Source organism: Babylonia areolata, chromosome 15 (assembly GCF_041734735.1).
Source record: "Babylonia areolata isolate BAREFJ2019XMU chromosome 15, ASM4173473v1, whole genome shotgun sequence".
NCBI classification, from domain to species: Eukaryota; Metazoa; Mollusca; class Gastropoda; order Neogastropoda; family Buccinidae; genus Babylonia; species Babylonia areolata.
Window position 1 is genome coordinate 21,274,182 of NC_134890.1, and position 15,000 is coordinate 21,289,181.

Below are 15,000 nucleotides of genomic sequence, written 5' to 3' on the forward strand. Positions count from 1 at the left end.
TGCGATGCACACCACAGCATGCACAGCAACACACCGCAGCACAGCACAGGTCAGTGCAATGCAACACAATACAGCACAGTGCAGTACCACCTCTGATTCAGTCCACTACTTTTTTGTGTCTGGGATAAATCAACAATGTGGATTCACCACATTTTACTGACTTAGATATACCGAGAGACTTGGAGGAGTCTGGTGAACAGTTGTGTTCCGCGCACCGATGACTCTTCGCAGGGTTAAGGGAGGAGAAGGAGCAGAAGAAGAAGAAGAAGAAGGAGGAGGAGGAGGAGGAGGGATAGGAGGAGGTCACACTTCCTTGCCTGTTTGTGAACATTTAGCTTTATATGTTTTGCTTTTTGATGTTTTGATCCAACCGTTGTCATATTTTGCATACACATGTGCGTTAGATTCCGCTGTGGACTGAGATATTGTGTGTATGGTGAGTGACTAGCCTGTGGACCCAGTTCATTTTAGGTCACCATGTGATGATACTTTTGCGGGTCGTACCTCTGTTCAGCAAAACATTCCATTAAAGTCCTGCTGCAGGAATCATTGTGTGCTCACAACTGTTCTTTTCTTTTCTTTATTTTTGCTTTCTTGTTGTTTGTTTTGCCTTTGCAAAACAGGTTCCTTCTTTTAATAATTACAAATGTACAAAGTCAGCATCTGAGAACGCAACCTACGTTAACAATATAAACCATCGAAAATTTCTGTCATCACAAATTGTATCGCAGTTGTAATGAAAGGTGACAATGAAATGAGCTCCAAACGGAGAAAGTTTATGGAAACTGTTGGTGGTAAAATAAGACTTTCTTTTTATAAGAGGTGTCCAACGTTTCAGACCATAAGTCAGTCTTCAGGGACTGTGTTAGGCATCGCACTAATCCCTCCTTCAGTCTCCCTACTTCCTAACTGACCCCCCCCCCACACACACACACTCATCCACAAACTAAACAATGTATTGCCTCGTGAATCTTAAGTGATTACGCTCACTGCCACGTTTAATGAATGATTCATATTTTCCATCTATCAACAGTCACTGACACATGACGAAAAGCCGAACCGCTGAAATAAGGCACCGGTCGTCGAGAGAGAAAGTAGGGCTGTTGCAGTGATTAAATGATAAGAAATCACGACTGATGTTTATGCACTGCTACGGCTATGAAGACAACAACTGTGCATAATTTGGAGGGAAATGACAGAATGATCAAGTCACTTTAGCTGTTGAGAGACACATGTCCTTATGTCTATCTGTCTGTCTATCTATCTGTCTGTCTGTCTGCCTGACTGTCTGTCTGTCTATCTCTATCTTTACGACCTCATTATTTTCAGACCGTAAAAAATTTACAATGGCTTAAAATCTTCTTCCTCTTCTTACTTTGCATTCATCGACTGCATACGAACGACCGTTTATGCACATGATCGGTTTTTCCCAAGCCATTTCGGCAGACATACTCCGTTTTCAGAGAGGGAAAGGGAGAACATCGCGGGAGGGGGAGGGGGCACACGTCAAAGTCGTGCAGACGCCCAGGATGACGACACAAAGAAGAAGAAGAAGAAGGAAGAGGAAGAAGGAAACGAAGAAGAGGAAGGAGAGGGAGGAGGAGGAGTAGAAGAAGAAGAAGGAGGGGGAGCAGGAGGAGCAGGAGGAGGAAGAGGGGGGGGGGAGAAGCAGATGAAGAAGAAGAAGAAGGACGACGACAACAACGACGAGAAGAAGAAGAAGAAGAAGAAGAAGAAGAAGAAGAAGAAGAAGAAGAAAGTGCTTCAAGGACCGTAGCCGTTCACGCGGAGAAAGGACAGATCCACGCTGTGCTGCCCTGACATGAGCAGGGAGCGAGACTCGGGACTGCCGTGAACGCTGCAGCTGCTGCTCGTGTCAGACGCACGACCTTCACCCCTGAAAGAACGGTCACGCTCCAACATCCCCCAACCGCTACGGTCGACGTCTAAATCCTCTCTTCGTCCCTCGTCAACTCTCGACGCGTCTCTTCCGAGGAGGTGCTCGCGGTCGTTGTTGTCTTCCGCGTCATAGTAGAAAGCCTTGCACTGAACGCTGACTGAAGACGCCGCACGACTAGCGCTGACTGATGGATGGTCCTGACTTTCTTGTCCCCACGCTGCCCTGCTGGAGTTCCGGGGATTCTGGGCTGGCTGGGAAAGGCACCTGTGACGATCTGCCCCGATGGGAATGCCAAGGCTTTTGCCAGAACTACACCCGTGAGAGTCTGTCTCTATTGGAACACCAAGACTTCTGCCAGCGCTGTTGTTGGGTTGAGACGTAGGCCTATGTTCTGCACGGTGGTGAGCCTCTCCGCTGTGATGCAGTAGGGACGGAGACGGTGAGGTGTTGCAAGTGCCGTAGCCGCGGTGTTGAGAAAGGGTGAGGGAGGTGAGGTGGTGGTTGGGGGTGGGTAAGGGGAGGGACTTGGTGAGGGAGGAGCCCTTCTCGGCGTGGTCCCGCTGGGTGCTGGGGTTGTCCGGGGCGTGAACCACCGACACCTGGGGGTCACAGGTCAGTCACGTGAACACAGAGTGGTGTGAAGGCAGACGCTTTGCTAGTAAGTGATGTGAAGACAGTTGATAGAGAATGATGTAAGGACAGGTAGTGAGTGATGTGAAGACAGTTGGTAGTGAGTGATGTGAAGACAGTTGGTAGTGAGTAATGTGAAGACAGTTGGTAGAACATGTTGTGAAGACAGTTGGTAGTGAGTGATATGAAGACAGTTGGTAGCAACTGATATGAAGACAGATGGTAGTGAGTGATGTGAAGACAGTTGGTAGTGAGTGATGTGAAGACAGTTGGTAGTAAGTGATGTGAAGAGAGTTGGTAGAGAGTGATGTGAAGACAGTTGGTAGTGAGTGATGTGAAGACAGATGGCAGTGAGTGATATGAAGACAGTTGGTAGTGAGTGATATGAAGACAGTTGGTAGTTCATGATGTGAAGACAGTTGGTAGAGAGTGATGTGGAGACAGTTGGTAGAGAGTGATATGAAGACAGTTGGTAGTACGTGATATGAAGACAGTTGGTAGTGAGTGATATGAAGACAGTTGGTAGTGAGTGATATGAAGACAGTTGGTAGTGAGTGATGTGAAGACAGCTGGTAGAACATGATGTGAAGACAGTTGGTAGTGAGTGATATGAAGACAGTTGGTAGAACATGATGTGAAGACAGTTGATAGTGAGTGATGTGAAGACAGTTGGTAGAACATGATGTGAAGACAGTTGGTAGTGAGTGATGTGAAGACAGTTGGTAGTGAGTGATGTGAAGACAGCTGGTAGAACATGATGTGAAGACAGTTGGTAGTGAGTAATGCGAAGACAGTTGGTAGTACATGATGTGAAGACAGTTGGTATTTGTATTTGTATTTCTTTTTATCACAACAGATTTCTCTGTGTGAAATTCGGGCTGCTCTCCCAAGGAGAGCGCGTCGCTATACTACAGCGCCACCCATTTTTTTGTATTTTTTCCTGCGTGCAGTTTTATTTGTTTTTCCTATAGACGTGGATTTTTCTACAGAATTTTGCCAGGAACAACCCTTTTGTTGCCGTGGATTCCTTTACGTGCGCTAAGTGCGTGCTGCACACGGGACCTCGGTTTATCGTCTCATCCGAATGACTAGCGTCCAGTTGAAGACAGTTGGTAGTGAGTGATATGAAGACAGTTGGTAGTGAGTGATATGAAGACAGTTGGTAGTGAGTGATGTGAAGACAGTTGGTAGCAACCGATATGAAGACAGATGGTAGCAACTGATATGAAGACAGCTGGTAGTGAGTGATATGGAGACAGATGGTAGTGAGTCTTGTGAAGACAGTTTGCTATCAAAGTGATGAGAAGACAGTCTGATACAACAGTGATGTGAAGTCAGTTTGTTAAAAAGTAGTGTGAAATCAGTTCGTCACATAAGTGATGAGAGGGCGATTTGTTACCAAAATGGTGTGAAAACAGTTTGTTTCAAGAGTGATGTGAAGATATTTTGTTAAGTAAGTGATATGAAGACACTCTGTTATATCAGTACTATGAATACACTTTCTTACATAAGTGATGTGAAGGCGCTTTGTTACAAGTGACGTCAACACAGTTTGTTACGAAAGTAATACGAAGACAAACAGTTTGTTTCAAAGTGAAGCGAGCACTGTTTGTAAGTGTTCACTGTGAAGACTGTTATAAAAGCAACGAGAAGGCGGTTGTCACAAAAGTGACGTGAAAACAGTTTGTCACACCAGTGATAATTATGATGACGGTTTGTTATTAAAGCGGTGTGAAGCAGTTTGTCGCATAAGTCATGTGAAGACAGACATTTCTTTAAAAAAAAAAAATTTTTATAGGTGATGCGAAGACATGGAGCTACCTTAATGGCTGTTCACATTCAGTTTCGATTTTAAGAATTTAATTCAGCTGTTTGATTCATGAAGAGGACGTTAACAACAAACAAAAAACAAAACAAACAAAAAACAAAAACAAAAAAAAAAAAAAAACAACAACGAAAAAAAGAAAAAAAGAAAAAAACCGTATCCAGTTCACACACATAGTGACGATTTTAATCGATTTTTTATTTTGTATTTATCTATTTTTTTAGACGAAAAATAAGAATAGACATTGTCTGCGTTTTCTTTGCACTGTAAACAACACGGAAAAGATTACGATGAATCAGTTTGTATTTCTAGTCGAAAGCCCACACTGACACAGACACAGACACGAACGCACACACACACGAACGCACGCAGAGAGAGAGAGAGAGAGAGAGAGAGAGAGAGAGAGAGAGGAGAGAGAGAGAGAGAGAGAGAGAGTGAGGGCTAATATCACTCATAGAAGAAAGGACACACACACACACACACAAACACCCCTTTCACCACCACCACCCACAACATACCACCACCACCCACACACAAGTGGAGTGATGGCCTAGAGGTAGCGCGTCCGCCTAGGAAACGAGAGAATCTGAGCGCGCTGGTTCGAATCACAGCTCAGCCGCCGATATTTTCTCTCCCTCCACTAGACCTTGAGTGGTGGTCTGGACGCTAGTCATTCGGATGAGACGATAAACCGAGGTCCCGTGTGCAGCATGCACTTAGCGCACGTAAAAGAACCCACGGCAACAAAAGGATTGTTCCTGGCAAAATTCTGTCTTCGATAAAAATCCACTTCGATAGGAAAAACAAATAAAACCGCACGCAGGAAAAAATACCAAAAAAAAAAGAAAGAAAAAAAGGGTGGCGCTGTAGTGTAGCGACGTGCTCTCCCTGGGGAGAGCAGCCCGAATTTCACACAGAGAAATTTGTCGTGATAAAAAGAAATACAAATACAAATACCTTTACCTGCTCCTGCACAGCATCCAGTTGGGCACGGCTGTAGGTGTCAGTGACGAGGAAGAGGAGCGGGATGGCGGCACACAGGGTGCCGAACAGACACCAGTTCATCCACTCCGTGCCTGCCAACACACGTGGGGGGCACGTGCTGTTTACAAGATGTGGAGAGAGAAGGGGGAAGTGTGGTAGAATGGTTAAGACACTCCTCTGCCAATACAGAGAGTCCACGAGGGTCTGGGTTCAAACCGAGTCCGCTGGAGGAGTACTGTTGCAGCTCACTCACTCACAAAGAAGATGAGATACATTTCATGTTCAGTTGCAAAGGATACGAGGAGGTTCGGGAAAACTGTACACTCTTTAAAACAGCTGCAGCAAAGAGGAAAGACCTGGTCAGTGTCTTAACATCAAATGACGAAAATATTATCCTCTCACTTGCAAAATACGTCTCAGAGGCAGTAGATACACAGAAAAAGAAAATAAATGATCAAAATGCCCGTTAATTCAAAATATATACAAACATTAATGGTTTCCAAAATGATTTCTTTGAGGGTTAAAATTAGAAGCAGATAGAATTATTATTTGGATGGTCAATCTGATGATGATGATGTTGTTGTTATTTTTTTGTGTGCAATTTGTTGGCTGTTGTTTATTGATATAACCTTTGTAACATTAGGTGCGTTAGTTTTTGTTTTTGTTTTGTTTTGTTTTACTTTTTCAAATGATTGGATAAAACGACACTGTAACTTCCCCTGTACCCCCCTGTCACATGGGCTGTTAAGCTAATGACAGTAAAGAGTCAAAGTGTCAAAGTGTCTCACTCACTCACTCACTCACTCAGGCCCATAACTACAAAGCAGTCGTTGGGGGAAGCCTGAGGACCGCAGACGCAACCTCCCTTCTCCATCTGTCTCTGTCGGCAGCCGCTGGCAGCAACTCACGTGTGTGGAGTCCGGTCCATTGTTTGATGTTCTCATGCCAGTTCTTCCGCTGTCTTCCTCTTCTTCTCCCGCCCTCGATGGTGCCTTGCATGATTGTTTTGGACAAGCTGGTGTGTCGAGTGTTGTGTCCAAACCATATCAGCTTGCGTCTCTTCACAGTTGAAAGGAGAGGTTCCTGAGGTCCAGCAAGGTTCTCAATTCTGCTCCGTACATGTTCATTGGTCCTGTGCTCGATCCAGGGAATTTGAAGGAGCTTCCTCAGGCGTTTGTTCTCGAAGGCCTGGATCTTCCTTTCAGTTTCGGCCGTCAGTGTCCATGCCTCGCAACCATAGTTGCAGCTCAATGCTCCTCAAAGAGTCAAAAGGCGTAAGTCAAGAGGGTGTGGGTTCGAATCCCGCTCTGGCACCTTTCTCCCAAGTTTGACTGGAAAATCAAACTGAGCGTCTAATCATTCGGATGAGATGAGAAACCGAGGTCCCGTGTGCAGCGCGCACTTGGCGCACTGAAAGAGAACCCATTGCAACGAGAGTGTTGTCCCGGACAGTCGTGACAGCAGTTGCCTCCTCTGCTGTTCTGATGGCCATAGTCTTACATGACACTGTCATACCGAAGTCAAGTACCGATGGACAATAGCCAACTGGTTAAAGCGTTGGACTTTCAATCCTAAGGTCCTGGGTTCGATTCTCGGTAACGGCACCTGGAGTGTAAAGGGTGGAAAAATTTCCGAGCTCCCAGTTCAACACATGTGCAGGCCTGCTAGACCATGAACCCCCTTTGTGTGTATACGCACGTTAAAGATCCTGTAATCCATGTCAGCGTTCGGTGGGTTATAGAAACAAGAAGATACCCAGAGGTAACTAAGCAAAAAACAAAAAAAAAACAAAAAAAACCCCACAAAAAAACAACAAAAAAACAACAACCCCCCCCCAAAAAACAAACAAACAAAAAAAAACCCCACCCCAAAAAACCACACAAACAACAACAACAACAACCAAAAAACGATCACACACGTAAAACGTCACATGTATATATGAGTGTGTATGTGTGCGTGACTGAATGGCACAGGAAGCGTATGATGAGCGCCCAATGGTGTTTTATGACAGCCAGCGTTGCGATGGTCCCCAAAGCCAACTAGCCCCCAAGTCTGCAGCACTGAAAGCCAGAACAATCTTGCCTCCTAGTGTGAGAGTATTAGTCCTTCACAAAAAGACGAAGCTGTAAATGACTTCCCATTGTGATGGAAAATCCATTGATCATACAATTCTCACTTTGCTGTTGGCCCAGCTGCAAGCTTATAATATGTCAATCTGTGATATAAGCTGAGCAATGACTAGTAAAGCCTGATGTCATCCTTCTTCTTCTTCGTTCGTGAGCCACAACTCCCACGTTCACTCGCATGTACACGAGTGGGCGTTCACGTGTATGACCGTTTTACCCCGCCACGTAGGCAGCCATACTCTGTTTTCGGGGTGTGCATGCTGGGTATGTTCTTGTTTCCATAACCCACCGAACGCTGACATAGACAACACGATCACTAACGTGCGTATTTGATCTTCTGCTTGCGTATACACACAAAGGGGGGTTCAGGCACAAGCAGGTATACACATATGTTGACCTGGGAGATCGGAAAGAAAAACAAATCTCCACCACTCTTTACCCACAAGGCGCCGTTACTGTTATTCGAACCCGGGACCCTCAGACTGAAAGTCCAACGCTTTAAAACCACTCGGCTATTGCGTCCGTCTGATATCAGTCATCTACCCACCTATATCAGGGATGTTCTGCACCGCAGCGAAGGCCATGCCCACCAGGACGAAGAGCATCTGAAGGAAGCAGGAGGACACCCCTTCCCCCACCGGGTAGGCAGCCTCGCATATCAGCTCGTACACCAGCGGGCTACACCCGTCCAGAAACACCCCGCTCAGGATGATGGCGGCGTAGATACTGACTGCAAACACGGCGATATCACGGCATCAGTTGCAGCTGTTTCGTTAACACACGCAGTTTAAGTCCATACCAATATCGATCGATCGATCGATCTCTCTCTCTCTCTTTATATGTCTATATGCATCTACACAGGCACACACATGCATATACATATATATATATATATAGTTAACACACGCAGTTAAAATTCATACCAAGATAAATTCTGTCTATCTGTCTATCTATATATTACTATCTATCTATATCTGTGTGCGTGTTTGTTTGTTTGTTTGTTTGTTTATGTGTGTGTGTGTGTGTGTGTGTGTGTGTGTGTGTGTGTGTGTGTGTGTGTGCGTGTGTGTGTGTGTGTGCGTGTGTGTGTGTGTGTGTGTGTGTGTGTGATGTTTACCACCCAGTGAACTTATGTCCAGCTATCTAAAAGGAAAAGATCATGATGATGGCGGCGTTGATACTGACTGCAACACAGCGACAACAACACGGCACCAGTGGCAGCGCTTTCGTTAACACGTTCTTCAATCACCGATATGTATGATAGGACATTAAACAAAATTCCTCCTCATTAACACGCGCAGTTCAAATCCACAACAAGACATATCTATCTATCTACATGTATATATATATATATATATATGCGTGTGTGTGTGTGTGTGTGTGTGTGTGTGTGTGTGTGTGTGTGTGTGTGATGTTTACCGTCCAATAAACCTATAGATGATGGATAGATAGATATATAGAAAGACAGATAGATAGATAGGTGAATATATTTGTGTAACGTTTACCATCAAATTAACTGATGTCAAGCTATCTAAAATCACTTTCGTTTTATTCGCATTTCGTTTTGTTAAAGTCAGACACTCTTACGCCAAACCAAGTCCAATGTCTTCATTCCATTTAAAGAATATCACACTGGATGTTGATTATAGATACAAAAATTCAACAGTCCACAGCCAGACTTGATACAAAAATTCAACAATCCACAGCCAGACTTCTTAACTTCGTTGCACTGAAGACACACACACAGATACACACAGACAGACAGACAGACACACATAAAGACACACACACTCACAGACAGATAGACAGACAGACAGGCACACACACACACACACACACACACACACACACACACACACACACACACACACACACATACACTGACCCATGTCGAAAGGCAGCACGTTGATGTAGATCAGAATGAACCACAGGACAAAGATGGCGGACACAACGTAGGACAAAATTAGGAAGAGACGGATCTGCCGGAAAAAGATGTCAGCGAGCCTGCAAACACACACCACATAGCCGAGTAGTTAAAAGAGATGGACTTTCAATCTTATTAATACATCTCGGTAACGGCGCCTGAGGGGTAAATGGTAGAGATTTTTCCGATCTCCCAGGTCAACATTATGTGCAGATCTGCTAGTTCCTAAACCCCCTCCGTGTGTATACGCAAGCAGATGATCAAATACGCTCGTTGAAGATCTTGTCAGTGTTCAGCATGCACACCCCCCAAAAACGGAGTATGGCTTCCTACATAACGGAGTAAATATACAAACGGTCATACACGTGAAATGCTGCATGTCTGTATAAGCGTGACTAAAACCTGCGTGAAGGAAAGGAATGATGAGCGCCCAATGGCAGCAGTCAGTCGGCTCTATCCAGGTAGGCATCCAGCTGTGCGAATGACGCCGTGTTTGTACAGGACTTAGAGCTTGGTCTCCTACCGAGGATAAACGCTATATAACTATCCGTGTCATCATACCATCATCATACCACACAACAGGTAACCCTTTGATTGCTAAATCTTGCTGAACTAATTTTTTTGTGTGGCACGAGTTTAACTCACTCAGTACAGCCAGTTCTCTCTTCTCCTCTACACAGACCCCTCGGATGTCCAGTGGGTGTCTGAATGACCCAACCTTTAGCTTCCGTCGTCAGAATTGTGGTATTCTTTGTCAACATTCACCTCTTCAGTATAAGAGCCTTCCGCTTGCAATATTTTGATGATGGTAACTGGAGTGAAACGCTGTTAACGTCGTCTGTTTCGCCGTTCGTATGGAGAGAGTTAAAGTGCTGATACTACTGTCTGTGTACTTCAGTAGTTCCCAATAGATCACGAAGATTGACATCCTCACGTGTAAGCTCTGTCTCAAGTCAGTGATATGACTGCCCTTCTCTTACGAACACACCTGTCAGCAGGAGTCAAAAGGTTTGAAGTTAGGTTAAATATCTCACAGCTGTTTAGCCTTTTACCGCCACACGGGCAGTGAACTGATATTCACAGTGTCTGTGGCTCGGCCATATGAAGGTGGTCCCAAACCTCTCCTTCCGCCTGCTTTTAACCTTCCTCCGACCGAAGTCAGTTACCCATTCACATCTGGGTGGAGTGTGGATAATCGGAATATGATCGAATGGAACAGAATATGTCTTTATTACCAAGTGTACCGTGGTCACAAGGAATATTGGAGGGGATAGTACATGACAAGATACGAACATAAACCGAAAATCATACACAAACACAGATACAGTACAAATTATGATATATACAAGTGCATATCAATATAAAAACATACTCACACATACACGCACTGCACACACACACACACACACACACACACACACGCGCGCGCGCACACACACACACACACACACGTTTGAACAGAAGCTGCATATTATGGATGTATGTATGTATGGATGGATGTAGGTATGCATGGATGTATGTATGGATGTATGCATGGATGTCTGAATGCATGGAAGGAAGGAAAGAAGGAAGAAAGGAAAAGGGAAGGAAGAAGAAAGATATGAAGGAAGGACTGAAAGCGGAAAAAGAAAGAATGAAAGAGGGTAGGAAGGAAGGGTGAAAAGCAGGAAAATATGAAGGAAGGAAGGGAGATAGGAAGGAAGGAATGTGGAAAAGAAAGAAGGAAAGTAAGAAGGATCGAAGGGAGGGAAGGGGAAATGAAGGAAGAAAGGGGCAAAAAAAAGAAGGGAAAAGGTAAGGGAGTTGGGAAGGAGGGAATGAAGGAATGTAAAAAGGAAGGAAGGATGAACTGAAAGGAAAGGAGGAAGAAAGATAGAAAGGAAGGGAGGAAGGATGGAAGGTGGGAAAGAAAAGAAGGAAGGGAGGAATGCAGAGATGAAAGAAGGAAGGGAGGAAGGCGGGAAAGGAGGTAGGATGGAAGGACGGCAGGGAGGAATGTACAAATGAAGGAAGAAAGGAAGGGAGAAAGGTGGGAAAGGAGCCATGATGGAATGAAAGAACGGAGGAAGGAACGGAGTGAGCTAGGAAGGAAGGAAGGAAGGAAAAGAAAGAAAAAGGAAGAAATGAAGATGGGAAGGAAGGGAGGGAGGGAAGCAGTGTGGAAGGAAAGAAGGAGGGAGGGAAGGAGAAGGGAGGAAAAAGAGCACCACTCACCTGCAGATGAGGAGACCCGTCAGGCAGCCAGCCATGACACAGTAAAACCCCATCCAGCCAGCCTCCTCCTGTGGTCCGTCAATACACGAATGAATAAAGGTTGAAATGAATGGGTGGAGGAATGGGTAGATGAATGAATGAGTGAATGGGTGGATGAATGAATGCATGAATGGGTGGAGGAATGGGTAGATGAATGAATGAATGAATGGGTGGATGAATGAATGCATGAATGGGTGGAGGAATGGGTAGGTGAATGAATGAATGAATGAATGGGTGGAGGAATGGGTCGATGAATGAATGAATGGGTGGAGGAATGGGTGGAGGAATGGGTAGATGAATGAATGAATGAATGAATGGGTGAAGGAATGGGTAGATGAATGAATGAATGAATGAATGGGTGGAGGAATGGGTAGATGAATGAATGGATGCATGAATAAATGAATGGGTGGATGAATGGGTCGATTAATGAATGAATGAATGAATGGGTGAATGGGTGGAGGAATGGGTAGATGAATGAATGAATGAATGGGTGGAGGAATGGGTAGATGAATGAATGAATGAATGAATGGGTGGAGGAATGGGTAGATGAATGAATGGATGCATGAATAAATGAATGGGTGTATGAATTGGTCGATTAATGAATGAATGAATGAATGGGTGGAGGAATGGTAGATGAATGAATGGATGCATGAATAAATGAATGGATGGATGAATGGGTCGATTAATGAATGAATGGGTGGGGGAATGAATGAATGAATGAATGAATGAATGGGTGGGTAGATGAATGAATAAATGAATGGGTGGATGGGTGAATGAACGAATGCATGAATGGGTGGATGAATGAATGAATGATTGATTGAATGAATGGGTGGATGAATGAATGAATGAATGGGTGGATGGATAGGTTGATGAATGAATGAATGAATTGGTGTAGGAATGAATGAATGAATGATTGAATGAATGGGTGGATGAATGAATGAAAGAATGGGTGAAGGAATGGGTAGATTAATGAATGAATGAATGAATGAGTGGAGGAATGGGTAGAAGAAATAAATAAATAAATAAAGAAAGAAAGAAAGAAAGAAAGAAAGAATGAATGAATGACCCACTGAAATAATGATAAACGAACGAAAGAAAGAACGAGCAAACGAACGAATGCATGAATGAAGATAGGAATGAACGAATCAATGGATGGATTGATTGAACCTTTAATGGGTGAATGAATGGACGAACGAATGAATGAATATAGATGAATGAATGAGTCGACAAATAGACAGACAAGACAAATAAATGAATGAACAATCAAACTAAAATAACATTTTTAAGAACGGAAATTAAAAGAGAGAGAGAGAGAGAGAGAGAGAGAGAGAGAGAGAGAGAGAGAGAGAGAGAGAGGATTGGAGAGGGAGAGAGAGAGAGTGAGTGGGAGGTCGTTTGGTGAAAAGAAAACATAATTTTACCATATTTGTTATGGAGTTGATTAAGAACAGATTTTGGTTACTCAAATGTAGAAATGTTACTTACATTAAAATCATACAAAAAAAACTCGCAAGAATAGTCTGTATTAATTTCAATGATATCCAAAATGTACTGAGTGGGACTTTCATTTGTACAGAAACTTCGAGCACACACACACACACACACACACACACACACACGCGCGCGCGCACGCACGCATGCACACACACACACCTCCATATGCACACACACACACGCATACACATCCCACCTGCCACACACACACACACACACACACACACACACACAAACACCCCTCTCCACATGCACACACGCGCACACACACCCCTCCCCTTGATACGCACACACACACAACCCCTCCCCCCCACACACACATGCACACACACACACACATCCCACCTGCCAGAGAGAGAGAGAGAGAGAGAGAGAGAGAGAGAGAGAGAGAGAGAGAGAGAGAGGGAAGAAAGAGACAGAGACAGAGAAAAAGAGACAGAGAGAGAGACAGCCAGAGAGAGACAGAGAGAGAGAGAGACAGGCAGACAGACAGAGAGAGAGAGAGAGAGAGAACACAGCCTACCTGTGATATACCAATGGTGCTAAGGTTGACGTCCAGCACAACATCCCACACCTCAAAGACCCCCAGGGACAGGCAGAAAGCCGCGGAGATCAACCAGAACTGCCTGTTCCTGCACCCACCAAGTCAGCACTGTCATCACCCACTGGGCAGTGGTGACGTTGGTAGCGGTAGCAGTGGTGATAGCAGTAGTAGCGTTGGTAACAGTAGTAGTTTGTGGTAGCGGTGTCAATGATAGCAGTGGTAGTGTTGGCAGTTGGTGTAGTGGTGGCAGCAACAGAAGTGCCAGTAGCAGTAGTAGTAGTAGTAGCAGCAGAAGCAGTCTAGCAGTGGTAGTAGTACAGCAGAAACAGCAGCAGCAGCAGCAATAGTAGTAGTAGTTGTACAGGTAGCAGTAGTAGTGGTGGTATTAGTAGGAATGGTAGCAGTAGTAGTGTCGGTAATAGGTGCATTGGTAGCAGTAGTAGTGTTGGTAGCAGTAAAATGGTAGCAGTAGTAGTGTCGGCAGTAGTTGTAGTGGTGGTAAAAGTAGTGACTGTAATGGTGGCAGCAGCAGTAGTAGCGTTGGTAACAGTAATAGTGGTGGTAGCGGTTGCGATGGTAGCAGTCATAGTGTAGGCAGTTGGTGTAGTGGTGGCAGTAGTAGTGATAGTAGTGGTGGCAGCAACAGAAGTGTCAGTAGTAGCAGTAGCAGTAGTAGTAGTAGTAATAGTAGTAGTAGTAGTCTAGCAGTAGAAGTAGTACAGCAGAAGCAGCAGCAGGAGTAGTAGTAGCAGTCTAGCAGTGGTAGTGGTTGTGGTGATGGTGGATACAGCAACAGCAGTAGTAGTAGTATTAATAGTAGTAGCAACAGCAGCAGCAGTGTGGTAACAATAGTAGTAGTGGTGGTGGTAACACGGAGGTGGTGGTAGCAGTGGTAGATGCTGTAGCAGCAATAGTAGCAGTAGTAGTGGTGGTAGTAGTGGTTGCAGTAGTGGTGGTAGCTGTGGTAGTTGCGGTAGCAGTTTTCAACGAACATTTTTTTCGGAAAAATGGACATTTCTATGACATGATCCGATTGTTGTTTTTACGTGTGTGTGTGTGTGTGTGTGTGTGTGTGTGTGTGTGTGTGTGTGTGTGTGTGTGTGTGTGTGTGTGTGTGTGTCTGTGTCAGGGTGTGTGCGTATGCGTGTATATGTGTGTGTATGTGTGCGTGTATGTGTACGTGCGTGCACGCCCATCCCAGTCATGACCACAAAAGGAAGACAAAGAAAGGCGAAAAATACAATCAATAAACAATAAAGTACAAAAACACCTTTCACCCACCCACCCATACACGTCCCCACTAAAAAGCAAACCAACAAA

The 15,000-nt window shown here is 44.6% G+C and overlaps 1 protein-coding gene across 3 annotated transcripts in view; it reads right to left on the reverse strand.

The window, feature by feature from the left end:
* LOC143290488 (solute carrier family 49 member 4 homolog) overlaps positions 1–15,000 on the reverse strand; it is a 40,538-nt gene that overhangs the window by 825 nt on the left and 24,713 nt on the right. For 2 of the 3 annotated variants that reach the window (XM_076599984.1, XM_076599985.1), the window contains exons 9-14: positions 13,660–13,768; positions 11,604–11,671; positions 9,351–9,469; positions 8,013–8,195; positions 5,313–5,431; positions 1–2,499 (exon numbers count right to left, since the gene is read on the reverse strand). The exon at positions 1–2,499 is cut by the window's left edge and continues 825 nt beyond it. In XM_076599984.1, the coding sequence (XP_076456099.1) occupies positions 1,765–2,499; positions 5,313–5,431; positions 8,013–8,195; positions 9,351–9,469; positions 11,604–11,671; positions 13,660–13,768 (1,333 nt within the window). In that variant the 3' untranslated portion in view covers positions 1–1,764. The remainder of the gene's footprint in view (positions 2,500–5,312; positions 5,432–8,012; positions 8,196–9,350; positions 9,470–11,603; positions 11,672–13,659; positions 13,769–15,000) is intronic. The other variant, XM_076599986.1, reaches the window with a different exon arrangement.